This window comes from Crinia signifera, chromosome 9 (genome assembly GCF_055691185.1).
Source record: "Crinia signifera chromosome 9, ASM5569118v1, whole genome shotgun sequence".
NCBI classification, from domain to species: Eukaryota; Metazoa; Chordata; class Amphibia; order Anura; family Myobatrachidae; genus Crinia; species Crinia signifera.
In genome coordinates this window covers 157,491,679-157,509,580 of record NC_139225.1, presented here as the reverse complement: position 1 = coordinate 157,509,580, position 17,902 = coordinate 157,491,679, and the positions used below count along the sequence as shown (strand labels likewise).

Here is a 17,902-nt window from a genome sequence, read left to right as displayed (position 1 = left end):
TATATTATTTCATATCATGCAAGTTTCAGACTTGCATACCTCATTATGCGCATGCACAGACAAAAAATACATCAGTCCCCCATGCGAGGGACCGAATGAACCACAATGACCCCCCCCCCCCCCCTATATGTTCTGTTTGGTTATCTCAGAATTTTGAAGCCACTTACAGGTGGTCATTTTGCATTGGGAACCTAATCCCCCATTCTTATGACCATCTTCATTCAATTACAGTATACCGCCATCATCTTATTATTATCTATTACCAGTTATTTATATAATGTAGCGCACACATATTCCGTAGCGCTGTACAGAGAATAATCTCTGCTCCAGTTGGGTTATGGACCATAGGGGTGAAGGTGGACATACAGTACATTAAGTCGACCACTGAAGGTAGACAGGGCTTAGGTCGACACCTGAATAAGTTGACATGTCGAAGGTCGATAGGGTCGGAAGATCGACACAAGCATTAGGTCGACAATGAGAAGGTCAACAGTCAAAAGATTGACATAATTTTTTTCACTTTTTTTGTCCTGAATGTCTAAATAGTTTACCGTGTCCCTTCGCATGGTACATGAATAAGGGGCACTACTGAGTGATGTATTGTGAATAAGGGGCACCATTGTTTGGTATAATATGAATCAGGGGCACTACATGCAGTGCAATGTGAATGAGATTGTGCTGCTTTGTGGAGTAATTTAATTGGGTGTACTATTGTGTGACTACTGTCCCTTTATAAAGTTTGGGAGATGGGAGGTTGGGCAGGGGGTTGCCATCGCCCCTGACACTGACCCAGGCTCATCTAATGGAAGGAGGAGGGAGGACATGGCATGAGAAATGAGTTCCACCACCTTTCCATGAACACTTTAAGCCCAGGCTGGATGTATCACAGACATTTGTTCATAGTTGCCTACTTCCGGGCAGCCAGTTCAGTGAGGCAGGTGGGGCAGGGCCATTGGCAGGATGGGAAAGGGGTGGCATGGAGCCGGCCGGCAAATCATCATTGCACACGCCCCCCCTGAGCAATGCCGGTATTTCAGTCATTGCACAGGGGGGGGGGGGGGCCTCCAATGATACGATTCCTGTAATTTGCTCCAATGAGGACGGGATTTGCGAAAGGCTGCCGGATTCTGGGAGGCTCGTCTACCTTTCCGGGGGTCGGGAGGTTGACTTGATATCCAGAATCCTACTGGCAACCCTGCATTTGTTTGGACTGTTGGCATCTATAAGGACATGTCCATACCGGTTGGAGTTGTGGGATAGATCCAGTGCATGGTCACGTTCTTGCAGATCTCGAATACTCTGGAATTCTTCATGAACTCTTTGTCCTCTATCGGCTTTTCAGAAGGGACCCACAACAGGGACTCCTCATAGATTGTGGTAGTAATCACGTTGTCCTATAATAGTGGTGGCAAGAGAAAGAAAATAGGGATCAGACAGGGGTCAGACAGATAATTGTGCTTCAATATAAACCATGTATCTTAAATAGTTTATCATAAACAAAAATTACACATTTACATATATTACATATTAAGAAACCCATACAGTGCATCAGGGGAGAATTGGGGCAAATTTCCTGTGCGATCGGGGAAAGCTAACATGTTGGAAATCCTCCATTGGCAGATTCCAACCTCGAAAAACGATCACCGGTCATCAATTGTTCACCAACTAACGTTATATTGGAATTGGATTGGTGTTGGGAAGTGAGGAATTACCTGTCCAGTGTGTGGCCAACATGAAACTACAACACTTAGAAGTCCAACACCTAACGCTTGCACTCAGAGGGTGATTCAGTCCGTCTCGTTGCGGGCTGAATTCGGTCCCCCGGCTAATGGGTATGTTCATGTGCATGATGGGCGTTCCCCTGGACACGCAGGTGTGGCGGTGCCTGCTTGGGCAAGGTGGCTGACCATTCACATGCCGTCCAAACCAGAGGCGCTGGAACGTTTTTAGGTTGGGGGGGGGGCAAGATATAATCTCATTTTGGCGCCCCCTAAATTGCTATATGTTACCCCCGGGCACTATACACACTGGCAGCGGCATATATGCATGGGCATTATACACAGGGCAGCGGCATATATGCATGGGCATTATACACAGGGCAGCGGCATATATGCGTGGGCATTATACACAAGGCAGCGGCATTTACGTATGGGCATTATACACAGGGCAGCGGCATATACACGTGGGCATTATACACCGGGCAGTGGCATATACATGTGGCCAGAGACACCAGGACTGACATTAATCCAGGGGTTGTCATTTACTCGTAAAAAGTGGAAAAAGTGGCAGTGTCACCCCCAAACAGATTTATGTGATTATGTCTGATTATGATAATCAGACATAATTACATAAACCTGTTTGGGTGTGAATCCAGGGGTAAATGACAACCCCTGGATGTGTCAGTCACTGGGGAAGGGAGGGTGAGAGAAGCAGCATTGGCGGGCGCACATCTTCCCTGCCACCCGCCCGGCTATATTACTGATTAATCAGCTGCCCACCCGCCCGCCAGGCTATATAACTGATTTATTATCAGCCGCCCGCCCGCCCGCCCCTATATTACTTATGTATTATCATCCGCCCGCCCGCCTTCCCTCCCTCCTATATTACATACCAGGCTCCGGGGATGGCTGCTGCTGCTGCCGCCGGGGAGATGTGTAGAAGACGCGCCTGCCAATCACAGTGTATGTGGAGGGGATGCGCTGGCAGTGATTGGCTGGCGCGTCTTATGCACATCTCCCCGGCGGCAGCAGCAGCAGCCATCCCCGGCGCCTGGTATGAAATATAGGCGGCCGGGCGGATGATACTTCTTTAATATAGGCGGGCGGGCGGCTGTAATATAGGCGGGCGGGCCGGACATACTGGCGCCTCAGTAATTTTGGGGGGGGGGCAAGCTGCCCCCTCGCCCCCCCCCCCCCCCGTTCCGTCGCCACTGGTCCAAACGGACACACCCTATGAATTGTGGGCCGGCGTACCACCATTCGCAAGGCGGGATCTGGTTGACTCGCAACAATGCAAATTCGCATCCGAGCGAACCAACCAGAATAATCCCCTTATTCCAGAAACTCTGGGCTTTTCTGTGCTTGGCGTTATCATAAATTAGGTCTTGCGGGACCTTTACAGTGGGATAGCAGTATTCAACACAACACGACTCCTTCAATACCGTTGTGCCTTTCATTGTGTAGTTGTATATGCCTCTATAAGCTGAAACAAAATACAGAACAGACCAGCGGTAAATTGGATTTCACTGCTCATTGTCTTTTTAATCATTTCTTTATTTGCTTCTGCCTGGCATAATAAAACTGGATTTCCGTGATCAGTCTGTTTGCCCCAAGGATTGCTCGAAAAAGTTTCCATGAAATACGATAGTTTGTTTGTCCCCAGACCAGCGTCATCTCTCGTATGTTATGCTTTATATAATAATGATTTTCTGTTTGACAATAAAATGACAATCACGCCAAAGAAAGTTTTACTAGAACTTCCTAATGTGTGTTCAGGACGTATATAATGGTCGCCAGATGTGACAAGCACTGCAAAAGTATTTAGTGCGATATGTACGCAGGTTTCCTCCAGTGTCTGTACAGATCTATAGCACCCCACTGAGGGGGCGTGTCATGCTCCACCCACAGGGCGTGTCTAGTTTCATATACGGAGAGATTGTGAAAAGAGATTGTGAACTTGTGAGATCCGTAAGAGATACTATACTTGGTAAAGTGCTGGGAAATGGCGCTGATGGTTCAATGTAAATGTATCTATCTCTCATTCCTTTTATCCACAAAAATGTAACAGTGTAACGTGGGTTAGGTGAAATGAGGGAGATTGCTGGACTAATGAGGGAGAGAGGGAGATTGCTGCTATGTCAGGGAGTCTCCTGCAGAATGCAGGAGTGTAGGCAACTATGCTCTCATATACTGTACATCACCATACTGATCCACACCCCTCTTTTACTGCACGTTACTGCTTCACACCTCTCTAATACTGCACCTTACTGCTGTACACCCCTCTAATACTCCACCTTACTGCTTCACACCCCTGTAATATCACACATCACTGCTTTACACCCCTCTTATACCCCACTTTACTGCTTTACACCCCTCTAATACTGCACCTTACTGCTTCACACCCCTCTAATACCCCACCTTACTGCTTCACACCTCTCTAATACTCCACCTTACTGCTTCACACCCCTCTTATACCAAACCTTACTGCTTTACACCCCTCTAATACCCCACCTTACTGCTTTACACCCCTCTAATAACCCACCTCATTGCTTCACACCCATCTAATACCCCACCTTACTGCTTTACATCCCTTTAATGCCCCCCTTACTGCTTTACACCCCTCTTATACCCCACCTTACTGCTTTACACCCTCTAATGTTCACCTTACTGCTTTACACCCCTCTTATACCCCAACTTACTGCTTTAAACCCCTATTACCCCACCTTACTGCTTCACACCCCTCTCATACCCCACCTTACTCCTTCACACCCCATCTTACCCCACCTTAATCCTTCACACCTCCTCTTACCCCATTCTACTGCTCCACACCCTTCTCATACCCCACTGTACTGCTTCATATCCCCTCTTACCCCATCCTACTGCTCCACACCCTTCTCATACCCCACCGTACTGCTTCACACCCCCTCTTACCCCATCCTACTGCTCCACACCCTTCTCATATCCCACCGTACTGCTTCACATCCCCTCTTGCCCCATCCTACTGCTCCACACCCTTCTCATACCCCACCGTACTGCTTCAAATCCCCTCTTACTCCATCCTACTGCTTCACCCTCTTACCCTACCTACTGCTCCACCCCCCCCCCCCTTTTACTGCACCTTACTTCTTCACACCCCCTATTACTGCTTCACACCCCATCTCTACTACTCCACCTTTCTTTCATCACACCCCTCTTACCCCACCTACATCTCATTTGAATGCTGTACATGCCTTGTCAGACATTTGTTGTAGTATGTAGAAGATTGCTAACATTGGAAACATTGAGGCATACAGTAACTAATATTTGAGTCCGTATAGCCATGCGGCAAGTGTATCCTAGAGAATGGACAGGCCACATTGCTCAGGGATCTCAGTTCAGCAATCACCACAGGTGCCCTCCCCCTACAATATACTGTGTGTGTGAGTCCCTGGTCACCTCCATCTGTTTATGTGCAGGGGGAACCTTCCACCTACTGTACCTCGAGTTCGACCAAGGTGCTCTCCTCAGTGTCTGGTATTTCCTTACTCTGGGTCTTGATGAAGCATTTTTGAAGCTCAGCAAAGTAAATTCCAGTAATACCCTGAAATAAACAAAGAGATTGTGTAATACGATGCATGCAACAAAATCAAATATACACTGTAATCTGGCATTGCATCATACATACGGCAAGAACAATGTTTAAACTGGCACTGTATCATATGTAAGGCAGACAGAATATGTACACTCTGGCATTACAACATGTTATGTTAAGTTTTCTTAAAAGACAAGCCTGGAAATCTTACAGCTGAAAACTGTGGGGACTCAGGAAATCCTCCTGAAGCTCTTAGGCTTTCGTGCTTGTTATGGAACCCCAGCACATTTGTATAAGACTCTTAGAGCCAGTGAGTGGGTATTCTGCCTACAACAGCCACCCATTGTTACCTTAGTGTTTGATGCACACCAGTACTTAGGATGCCACCATGACTTGCACATCTATCAATGATATACAAAGTATAGACAAACTGAGAAACATAGAATTTAGGCAGGACCTCAGCAGATGAAGATGAGTGAGTTAGAATGAAGCACCATGCAGCTGGAATATACTTGCATCCTGAGCACAGGGTAAATGCACTGAATGGTTACCAAGACAAGAGCAACACAGGAGTTCAGGCAAATCAAAGAGATTTGGCTTCTGAATTTGCATATTTAATGAGGTGCGTATTCCGGGAAACAGCCTGCGGTGTCATGCCACACTAGGGGGACACTTTTTATATAAAAATATAAACATGAGCACCATGGCTGGTCAGCCTTGGACAGGGTACCTGGTAGAGTGGGGACCACCCCAATAAAGGGGTCCCCCCAAGGTTTCACCCGTCCAGGGCTGAAACCCAGGGCTGTCACCGGCGTCCGTGGCCAGTGGACGCCGGCCTGATAGGGTTAATTCACACATTCCTAACATTGCTTTATGCAGGAGAACTGCAAGTGCCAGCAGACCTCCCCCACATGCTGGGACTTGGAGAACCAGAAGTCCCAGCATGCGGGGCATTAATAAGCTCACTGGGACTTGTAGTCCACCTGTAAAAAGAATGTTAAAAGAAAAGACACACACACAGAAAAGTATAACTTTATTTCACACACAAACGCACACCTCACTTTTACACCAATCTATTTACCAATCCAGGGTCCAGCGCTGGCTACTGTGCTGCAGAGCCAGCTCACCCCGCACTGACAGCGGGGTGAGCCGGCTTTCTCCTGCGCAGCTAACACCTTCTGTGGCGCTGTTCCGGCCGGCTCCGACATCAGAAGATCTGAATCCCGAAAATCCGGCAGATTAGTAAATTTGCCCTATTTACGAGTCTATATACTTGGTATACTTGCGTATACTAGGAATTAGATTTGGATTGCTGTGTGACAGCCAAGGTGGGAACAAGTAAAACAGTGACAGTACAGATATATGTCACACATACAGATATACACTAGACGTATTCTAATGAGGGACATGGGGAATATATATTTACTGAGCTGTTCAGCTGCACCACTTGGTGATTGCAGCAGCCAGATAGGTAGCAAGTAAACAGTACAGATATAGAACATGACAGGGTATGACACGGGGTACATATTTTGGATAGCGGCACAGATCTTAGGCAGCCATCATGGCACCATCTTGACGTTGATGCTCACAGGCCAGCAGTGGAGGGGCCTAACAGGCATCTCCCCTTCTGCATCCACAGGAGTCAGTTTGGATGGATCCAGTGGCTGTCCTGCTGTGGTGCTTGTGGGGGGGGGGGGGGGGGGGCAGCATGCCAGAGGCCCTGGCTGGAGCCGCGGCCAATACGGGTCATATCCATTCGTATTAGGATTAGGAATCGTCTGTATCCCGGTGTTCTTAGTCATATACCCCAATGTGTCCTGACGCAGAATTTTATGAAAAATATGCACCTTTCTCAATGCTAATGCAACACCATTTACATTGCACAGGTTACTTGGGCGCGGTATCCCGATGGCTGACCAAGTCTACGTCAACAGTCAATGTTGACATTGTCTAAGGCCATCATAACGATTGACATAAATAAAAAGGTTGGCACACAAAGGTCAAAATTCGTTTTTGGGGATTTTTGCACAGTGTGTGCGTAGCCCAGGACTTACTCGGTGGCTGCGATAGAAACAGGCTGATCGGGGGCAGAGCTGACATCACACGCCTGGGCAGCACGACTGCGTTTTTCTTGACATTCACAGAAAACGTCCGGTTACCACCCTCAAACGCCGGCTTCCTGTCAAACACCTTGAATGGCCCGGGTCTCATGCACCGGCGGTCTGATAGTGAATAACCCCCCCCCGTGCGCCTCTGCACATTGGCAGATCTCGTTAGAAGTCAGTGCGCGGAGAAGCCTCTGAATCAGCAGAACATTACATGTAATGAATTGCCAATAGGAGCTGATGAGCGCTGATTCCAGCCCATTATGCTGTTGTCATCAGCGCAATCTCCTCGTTAATAACAAGGACATGGCTAATACAACAGCCTAAAAACAATGCACAATAGAACCACTCTTGCGCTATCTATCAGACGTTCCTCATCATAAGACGACTTGTGTCACCTAATTACGGCCAGATCTTGGCACTGAGAGCGCACTGTAGGCAATGGAGCAGGGTATAAACAAAGCCTCCATCTACAGTATGTGCAATAAGCTCAGCGGAGATGAATATAGATGAGATGAATGGTATAGTGCCCTCTGTTCTGACTGCTGCCGCAGCTCTGTTATCGTCCTCTCAGGAACATGATTGGAGAACAAACCATTGTCCTCGGAATTCAGCATTTGTCAATGAGCAATAGGCCTTATTCTGGTTGGCTCCGTAAGCTTCGATCTTAACATTGGTTTTATACCATAACGGTTAACCACCATACAAACCACTGATGGTCAGCCACCCTGATGTGACCCTTGCTGAAACTTAATTAGGAACTGTAGGTCTTTTATATTGTTTTTTAGGTATCTGCGACATCTCCAGCATTACACATTACTAGCACTGCAGAGTGCAGTCTTAATGAGGTCTGCGGTCTCAGCCAATAACTGCAAACTTCTTCTCCAGTACCGGATCTTGTTGGAACTGGTCTACGGGCTAAGGCTTCTTATTAAATATCCTGAAAAGTTGCTATTACTGCTACACCATACCATACCTCCCAACTGTCACGATTTTAGAGGGACAGTCCCGATTTATGGGTCCTGTCCCGCTGTCCCACCCGCGGCAGGCATTGTCCCACTGCGGGGGGTGGCAGTTGGGAGACCCCCTAATCTAGTAGAATAGATGCTGTGCGCATGCGCACAGCGTCTATTCTCGTATGAAAATGAGGTCGCGGCTAATTAGCATAAGCCGCGCCCTCATTTGCATACACCCCACCCCCTTTTCCCTATTTCTTTAAATCAGAAGTTGGGAGGTATGCCATACCCTCCAACATTTCCAACAAAAAAATCTGTACAGACCAGGGGGTGTGGCCTTAGATAGAGGCATGGCCACTTGTAAAGGGTGTGGTCGTGACCCTTTCATTTTACATTACACATCACATTTAAAAATACATCCCGCGCTGACTGTCCCTACCTGGAATAGTCCCGTTGGCTGTGTCCGGCCGGAAGAAAAGGTTCCATTAGTCCCCACTGCCAGGTTCTCCATGCTGTGGCAGATCAGGCCGCACATTGGGGACATCACGCCGCCCACTCTCTGATCCCGGCAGCGGCGGCTTGTGCTTTTGGCGGAGGAGGGCGGCGTGGGGAGGGGAGAGGACTACAAATTCAGTCACTGGCTCCCCATAGCCGTGGCATCCCCTAACAGGAGTCTCTGAGCAGGGGGAGGCGGGCCTGGCTGCCACGTCCCACCGCCGTTCACCCTGGGAGATGTAGTTCTGGCCGGCTGCTCTCCCACACTCCCTGGGGAGCAGTCGGCGATGTTATGAACTACATCTCCCAGAGTTCCCAGAGTCAGCCAGAAAATCGGTACAATAGGTACAGTTCGTTTTAGCCGGTACAGACTGTTAAAAAACGGTACTGTACCGGCTAAAACGGTACAGTTGGAGGGTATGCTACATGTGGTAGAAGGAATAATTTTTGAGTCCCCATTTCCACCTAGGGTCATCAATAGAGACAGGTGGCTTAGGTAGAAGGGGGCATGGCCGGTCTGGTAAGCATGGCCAGGAGCCCACTATGAATAAAGGAAGCGGTGGTGCCTTCTGTGAAGAGGGAAGTAGCTGTCCTAGGCCACTACTGGGCCCCTCCAAAAGACCCTGGGCCCTGAGCAACCCATAAAAAAAATGCAACTTATTTTTGTTGATGACGCATCTGTTGACAGCGTTGTCTAGTCCAGCCGACAAATTCAGAACATTTTTTTTTGCATCGATGTTATATTTTTATAAACAACTCCTGTAATTTTAGAAGTAATTTTAAGTCTATTTTACAAGTAGAAAAATCCATGATACCTTCTACCAGAAAATGAACAAAATGAATTCTCAAAGCACTAACATGTTTAAAGTCATGGATTTCCACGGCGTTGTCTGTGCCGTTCTCCGTCCGAAAAGTTTCAATTCTGTTACGTGGATCAATTTCCATCAATACCGTCGTCTTCTCGCCGTTGTTGAAGAATTTGTATTCAACATCGTAGACCTGCGGGGAGACACAGAGGAAAGACAGAGGAGTAATGTAGGACGGGATTGTTTTATGGGGCCGTTTTGAAATGCAATTTCAGCTGAAGTAATAAAAGTGTCTGAGGACTTTTCTATTAGAAATCTTTGTTTGCTGCCTTTCAGAAAAGTCATTAGCAACATAGAATATTAACGGGGAGCCGTCCGATGGCCGGCGATGAAATATGCGCAGAATGTAGTTGTGTATTCTTTTATATAGGATCCGAACTTTAAATTATAAAAGCAATACTTCACCTTTCTGGGCATTATTTTGATGAATGTCAATGTACTGTATATAACAATCTCCAAGGTTCAGATTACTTGTACCCCATGATTCTTTATTTTAAATCAATTTTCCATCACTGTCCAGCAAAATAAATCTGACGTTACGCGGCAACACTCGCGTACATGCAGAACAGCAGCGCGGAGGCCTCTATAGTGGTTGTTGTAGGTACATAGACAAATAAAGGGGGTTGTTCTGGTTGTTTGGCAAGGCTGCCAATTTGAAGCCTTGCGAGCAGGGGTTAAAGTGAGGGGGAACTGACACCACCTTTAATGGTGAGGTGGAACATTTTATCCTCCATATAGGCCCTGCACAGTAATTCTCACAGAAGATCATTCTAGTTTGCAGGGGGATGCCAAATATCAGCAGCCTCTGTATTACTTACACACTGGGACAGGAATTGTGAGAGCTAGTGATGTCACTGTGGGGATTATTCTGATTCACTCGGAAAGCCACAATCACTCTCTAATGGACAAAACCATATGCACTGCAGGTGGGGCTGATGTAACATGTGCAGAGAGAGTTAGATTTGGATGGGGGGGGGGGGGTGTACTTGAAACTGATATCTATATTGCAGTGTAAAAATAAAGCAGCCAGCATTTATCCTGCACAGAAACAATAAAACACCAAAATCTAACTCTCTCTGCACATGTTACATCAGCCCCACCTGCAGTGCATATGGTTTTGTCCATTAGAGAGTGATTGTGCCTTTGCGAGTGAATTAGAATAACCCCCTGTGTTCTGATGGAGGGCCCTGATAGAGGGCCGCCTGGGGTACAGTTTTCCCTATGCCACACCCCCACTTTAATCTGGCCATGCTGGTAGGACCAACTTTGCTAGCAGGGTAGACATAGGGTACCTCCCTTCTCCGTTATATTCCACCCTCTGCTCCTAGTATACCAGGATTGCTGGGCTGGGTTGTGACATTATAGCCCAAATTTTCAGCCCATCCCTGACAATGAGGGGGCAATAACTGTCAGCTTTTCCATGTCATATATATATATATATATATGCATTTTCCTTTTTTTACACATGTAAACTGGATGAGATACCTTAAGGAGAGAAAAAGGGACAAGGATTTCTAAAGATACTTGTTGATCCAAAGCCTGTCTGTCTGGTTAACCCCTGATTGACTGATACGAAGAAGAGGAACGGTACCTCCCTATAAGGGATGCACATTTCTTAAATTTCCTCTTCACACTAGGGGCGCCTATAGCGGGTTTATCCCAAACTCTTTTTTTCTTTCCATGTCATTGTCTGGCACTCAGTGGCCACCTTGATTGACAGACACCATAGGTGCCGATTGATGATTTTGCTGGTGGGTGCTCAATCCAAAAATATAGAGGAGTGGCTTCATGGGGAAGGGGGTGTGGCCACAAAATAATACCGGTACTGCTTTCCTAGCACAGCGCCCATCGCATTAATCGTGTACATTTTTATATGGCATCCAATCTGTGTGATACGTGCGATTTCGGTTTTTAAATCACAGGTATCGTATGAAAAACAGTAGTATAGTAAGCTACAATGCGTGCGATGTGATGACTGCGATGTATGCGTTTAAATCGCATGCATCGCACTCATCGTTTACTTTATTCATGTGCGATGTACGATGTACTCGATACGTGCGATGATTATATGTCGAGTGGATTGTATGTAGTTTTATATGTACAATGAATGCGATGGGTGCGATGCAAAATACTAAAGTGCATATACTATGGTGTATGTATGCCCCCTATGCGATTAAAAATTGTATAATAACCCTAAAGGGTGCTTTTAAGCACACAAGTGGGTGCTTACGATGTTAAATGCAGCCCCACGCCAAACCCCCACTATAAACGTGAACCCGAAGTGTGGCGTCGCTGCACTCGCCACGCTTCAGGCTCGGTGGCTCGCTGCGCTCGCCACACTTTCTATTCTCAACTCCACGCCGACGTGGATAGTGGGGGTATAAAAAGGTCGTAGGATGCGTACCGACGCCCCGCGCGGGCTCGCTGCGCTCACCACGCTTCGGGTTCACGTGTATAGTGGGGGGGTGGCGTGGGGGTGCATTTAACATTGTTAAGCATAACATAAGCACGGGCCTGCGAGCACCAAATGTATGAAATCAAGTAAATCGCGTCCATCGCATACATTGTATGTATGTTTAAGAGTATACAATGCATGCGATTTACAATGCCCAAGATAAAAAAATACTTTCATCGCATCAATCGCAAGCATCGCATGCATCTTATGACATTAAAACAGTACGACCGATGCGATGCATGTCATAAAAATGTATACGATGAAAAAATCACTGTAGTCGCATTAATCGCAAGCATCGCATGCATCTTATGGTGCAGAAACACATAAGATGCATGCGATGCTTGCGATTAATGCGATGCTTATCGTGGGCGCCGTGCTAGGGAAGCAGTACCATAATACCAATTATTATTACGGAGCACAGTTGTCTCCAATATTCAAGTTACGGCAACAGAGTTCCACATACATAAATGCCCCCACAGTTCAGGTACATAAATGCCCCCACAGTGCAGGTACATAAATGCCCCCACAGTTCAGGTACATAAATGCCCCCACAGTGCAGGTACATAAATGCCCCCACAGTGCAGGTACATAAATGCCCCCACAGTGCAGGTACATAAATGCCCCCACAGTGCAGGTACTCCGCGGACAGAATACACTCTTCCCGGCATACTGTTTCCCAGGTGGTGGGTCCGGCAATGTGGGTTTTTGCAGCCGCAAATTAGCAAATTAATATGGCGGCCCAGCAGCAGGACTCGGGCCTGTGGGTGCTCATCAATTTCTGTGGGTGCTCGGGCCCTTGAGCACCCACAGTATCGGCACCTATGACAGACACTATAAAGCCGAACTGGTTGTCCAAACAGTACAGTAGCTCTATAACTAGTGAGGCAATCTGTGGTTCTCAGTGGAATTATAATCAGTTATTGTATACTGCACACACATATTACATAGCATTTTAAAGAGAATATTTAGTCCCTCACATTATCCCCTGCCCCAGTGGAGCTTACAATCTATATAAACAGTTACATGTACACATGGCTAATGTTTGCCAAATGCCACTTAGCCTACCAGTATGTTTTGGTTTCTGTGAGGAAACCAGCACAAACCCTGGGAGAACACACAAACTCCACACAGATGGAATCTTGGTAGGATCAAACCCAGAGTTTCAGTGCAGTGAAGCAGCATTGCTAACCAGTACACCACCCACGCTAACCAAAATACCAGCATCAGGGCCAGATTAAGGGGGGGGGGGCTCAGGACCCCTCTATCTAGGGGCCCCCTGTGTACCTGCAGTGCATTACTGGGAGTTGACTAAGCCCCATGAGACTTTACGCAAGAGGTCAGAGGCTGAGAGGCTTGTGCTGAGCTCTGCTTGGTAGAGCTCATCATATCCTTCTCAGGCCCATGGAGGACAGCAGCAACAACGGCCTCATCATGGGAGGGTTTGTTATCAGAGGCAGCGCTGAGCCGGTCAGGGCTCCTATAAAGTAAGGTACAGAGGGACATATATATATATATGTTTATATATATATATATATAAACAGCAGGGTCCCACCTTCCCACAGGTAGCTGGAACATACACGTCACTGCAGCTTGAAGAATGTCAAAAAGTGCTTTATTGACCTCGACGGGCCGTTTCGGGGTAACACCCCGTTTCCTGTTGAACGGGGTGTTACCCCGAAACGGCCCGTCGAGGTCAATAAAGCACTTTTTGACATTCTTCAAGCTGCAGTGATGTGTATGTTCCAGCTACCTGTGGGAAGGTGGGACCCTGCTGTTTATATTTCTCTCTACAAAGGCACGCAGCAACATTACTTCTTCGTGGGGAGTGCCGGTCCAGGTCTGGATATATATATATATATATATATATATATATATATACACACATACATACAGTATATACAGAGCAAAAACAGAGGCACTCCTAGGCCTTGTACCAAAAAGAAGACACAGACAGCAGGGTCTGGGGGCGAGGTTTCGGTCCTTTAATGACTGTTTTCAAGCTATATATATATATATATATATATATATATATATATATATATATATATATATATATATATATATACTGCCTTTACTCTGTGTTTTGACAATGTGATATTCTCCCATGCAGTTTGCGGACAGTAATGACAAGTGGGACTATGCCCCTGTCTAAAGTGACCCGGGCCCCTCCAAAAGCCTTATCTGGCCCTGACCCGCTTGCATACAAGTGGAGCAGCCTGTATTTTAGCAAGTACTGTATGTAGTTGCTCACCACATTTCGCCGACTCGCACGTTCCCATTGAAGAATGACGTTTTCAGCCTGTGACGTGTTAACATTTTCTGTGATCTATGAGTTACAGAAGGCGCACTGAAGTCTGCTCTATCTGTATTTCAGTTGGGTCCTTTTTCTTCGTTTTTTTTTTTTTTTTTTGTGGCCCGCGTGTATTTTTTTCTTGCACATCAGGGACGAGTGAGAAGCGTCTTAATTACAATATTTAGAGAGCAGAAGAGTCGGGAGGTGTCGTGTAAGAGTTTGATGATAATGGCGTTGCAAGCAGATGTTCAGTGTGTGAGCCTCTGCCAGGAACATACTGTAACTGCAGCAGTGTATTCATCTAAAAAGACTCACAATATACCTAGCTGAGTTCAAAACAGCCCCATTCAGAGCAGAGCGAGTGGGTAGATGTATCAAAATAATGGGCTTTTGGCAGCTGGTTACATTTTGCTTTTTAAATCTCAGAGTTCAGAGGAAACATGAATAGGGATATAGAAATTGTGCTGCTTAATGCTTCTTGGTGACAATGAGGGATAGCTGTGCTCCGTAATGACTGCTGAATCGGTGCTTTTCATTCCCCCTTCTACGCTTTTTACGGCAGCATAAAGTTTTGAAGAGGGCATGGACAGAGGGGGTTATTTTGGTTCACTCTTTCTGAAAAATTCCTTCTTAGATGGACAAAACCCTGTGCACTGCAGGGGGGCAGATGTAAAACGTGCAGAGATAATTCGATTTGGGTGAGTTATTTTGTTTCTTTGCAGGGAAAATATGGACTGCTTTATTATTACACTGCAATATACTGTAGATCTCACTTTGAAATAAAACCCCACCCAAATCTAACTCTCTCTGCACAAGTAACATCTGCCCCACCTGCAGTGCACATGGTTTTGTCCATCTAAGAAGGAATTTTTCAGAAACCAAAATGACCTGTGTCCTAAACATAAACAATCAAAATCGAAATTTTCTCTGTAGCACAGATTATTTAAGGAGATGGGTTGTAAAGATCTTGCCAGATGCGGTGGTGAGAGCGAGTTGGGACCTGGATGACTCACAGACATTGATGGAAATTTACTAAGATGTGTGTTCTACTTCACATGTATGGGCAACCAATCAGATCCCGTCTACTATCTTCTAGAGCACAGGATTTCAACCTGTGGCCCTTCAGATGTTGTAGAACTACATGTCCCAGCATGCCATGACAGTTTTGGCATGCTCTTATAGGGAAAAAAGGGGCAATGCATGCTGGAACATGTAGTTTCACAACATCTGGAGGGCCACAGGTTGAAGACCCATCGAGAGGGTGCTAAATAAATAAGAAGTAGATTCTGATTGGTTGCCCACAGCAACATCACATGTGAAGTAGAATACACATCTTAGTAAATTCCCCCAATGTCTGTGAGTCAGGGTTGCCAACCCTCCCGGAATGGCCGAGAGGATCCTGAAAATCGTGTCCCCCTCCCGGCCCCCTGGAAAGGTGGGCCACCCTCCCGGAATCCGGCAGATCCCCTTCCGCCCCTAACGTACCTGGTTGCAGAAGCTTTAAATTGCCGCGATTTGCGGCTTTTCGGCGGAAGGGGCGGGGCTAAATATGCTAATCGCGCATATTTAGCCCTGCCCCCGCACCGGAGACCCGCATATTGCGGGATTTGTATTATTGTGGGCAGGGACTGATTATGTCTCCATCAGGCCCCGCCCCCAGAAGTGATGCTGACAATCTCCTCTCCGGGGTTCTCCCGGAGAGGAGACTGTAAAAGTCGGCAACCCTGCTGTGAGTCTTCCAGATCCCAACTCACATGGGTGGTAGCTTATGCAGGGGTATTTAAAGGGGAGTCAGGTGATGCTGCTTCCTCTTTCAGTCTGGATTCCCACCCTCCCTCCCTTGCCTTTTTTCAATTGCTACCTGGCCTTTCGGCCGTCACCCAATTTGGCTTCTCAAAAATTAATGAATAATTGGCGGGTGGCCGCTCTCGACCAGCAGTGAATATTGAGGTACAGATGGTCACTGTACAGTATTGCCTCCCTCTGCCAGGACGGCTGGTGAGTCCTGCCCCCGAGGGGGGACGTTGGCCACTTCCTGGAAGTGTCCTCGCCATGCCATAGGAGGGGCGGTAAGGCCGTCACAGTGCGGGCTGTGCCTTAAATTCAATGGGGGCAGTTCATTGCCCTGGTTATCATAAGTTGGGGCGTTGTAGTCGCCGCCATTACTAACATTTTGTGACTTAGCTGGTCTCCAAGCGCTTTCCTGGCCATCCCTTTCCATAGGGTCATACCAACAATAAATACCGTTGACCTTTTAACTTATGCAGTTGTTGTCCGTGTGATTCTTTTTAGGATAAGGTGTCCGTGTGATCCATTTCTAGGGGTAATTAGAGTTAAGTTAAGGTAAATGTCAATCATGATAATTCAATAGGCGCCTTAGGGGCAGGACAAGCATTAGGTCGACATTGTTAAGTCAAAAATGTCGACGTGGGCTTTTAACTTTTTTTTGTCCCGAATGTAAGACCTTTATTGTTCTTCCCAATGTACGTCGACCTTAATAGTGCCGACCTAACAACCGTACACAATGGAAAGAGGGACCTGTGAAGAGCAGATAGGGACTAAGCCATTATTTTGACGGGTTTTTAACTAGTATGTTATAATGTATTGAAAGGGAAATCGCAAATTCAAAGAAAAAACTGTGATAAAGTTAATCAACTTGGACATGTTGGGGGTTGTAGTACTGTGAGATCTAGGAGAGAGCGTTTAGAGTGTAGTCATGAATATTATTTAATGCTGCCAATTATGAGTTCTATAGACACAGTCATGAGCTGAGCTTACTGCTTCCATCAGCGTAAATCTGTGCGGCAGGTGCTGCCTTTCTAAGCGAATGATTGACAGTCATCTGCCTGACAAGACGCTGGCGCATCTGGCCGCTGTGATTGCTTTATGCACCATCACGCCCCCTTCTCCGTCTCTGCGGTGCAGGGAGATAGTGTACACAGGACGAGCTGGGAGTTTACACTTCTCCCCCGGCCTGGCCTGCGTATCCTAATGTAATTACAGGCTCTAAACAGGTTTTGATTTTGCAGTATGCCTTAATTAGAACTAGATTATGAATTAATTGTACAAATAAAAACAGCTTGTTATGAGCCTTGGGTGATAGTTGATGGATATAAATCAGATGCATGTTCTTGTTTAACAATCTTCTTATCAGGCGCTGCGCTGAGAGACGCCCTGCGCACGGTGTGTTTCTTTGTAATGTACATAAGGCAATGACTCAGGAGTGGCAGGAGATGGCCGTTATCTCTGTGGTTTCAGCGCACGTGTGCAGGCTACGCGCAACTGAGCGGTGCCTGAAATATTCATTCCGCAAAGACTTCCCATCACTGGCTAGAAACTATAAATGCAGCTATGGCAATGAATGTGCAAGCGGATTACTGGTGCCAGAACTTAAGGAGGGGATACGGTCATATGGTCTACAGCAAGATGGTTGACAGTCATTA

The 17,902-nt window shown here is 46.7% G+C and overlaps 1 protein-coding gene across 1 annotated transcript in view; it reads right to left on the bottom strand.

Annotated features, from left to right (window-relative positions):
- TNMD (tenomodulin) overlaps positions 1 to 17,902 on the bottom strand; it is a 113,400-nt gene that overhangs the window by 31,812 nt on the left and 63,686 nt on the right. Inside the window, exons 5-7 of the mRNA XM_083160666.1 lie at positions 9,704 to 9,844; positions 5,197 to 5,298; positions 1,241 to 1,394 (exon numbers count right to left, since the gene is read on the bottom strand). Of these exons, the coding sequence (XP_083016792.1) occupies positions 1,241 to 1,394; positions 5,197 to 5,298; positions 9,704 to 9,844 (397 nt within the window). The remainder of the gene's footprint in view (positions 1 to 1,240; positions 1,395 to 5,196; positions 5,299 to 9,703; positions 9,845 to 17,902) is intronic.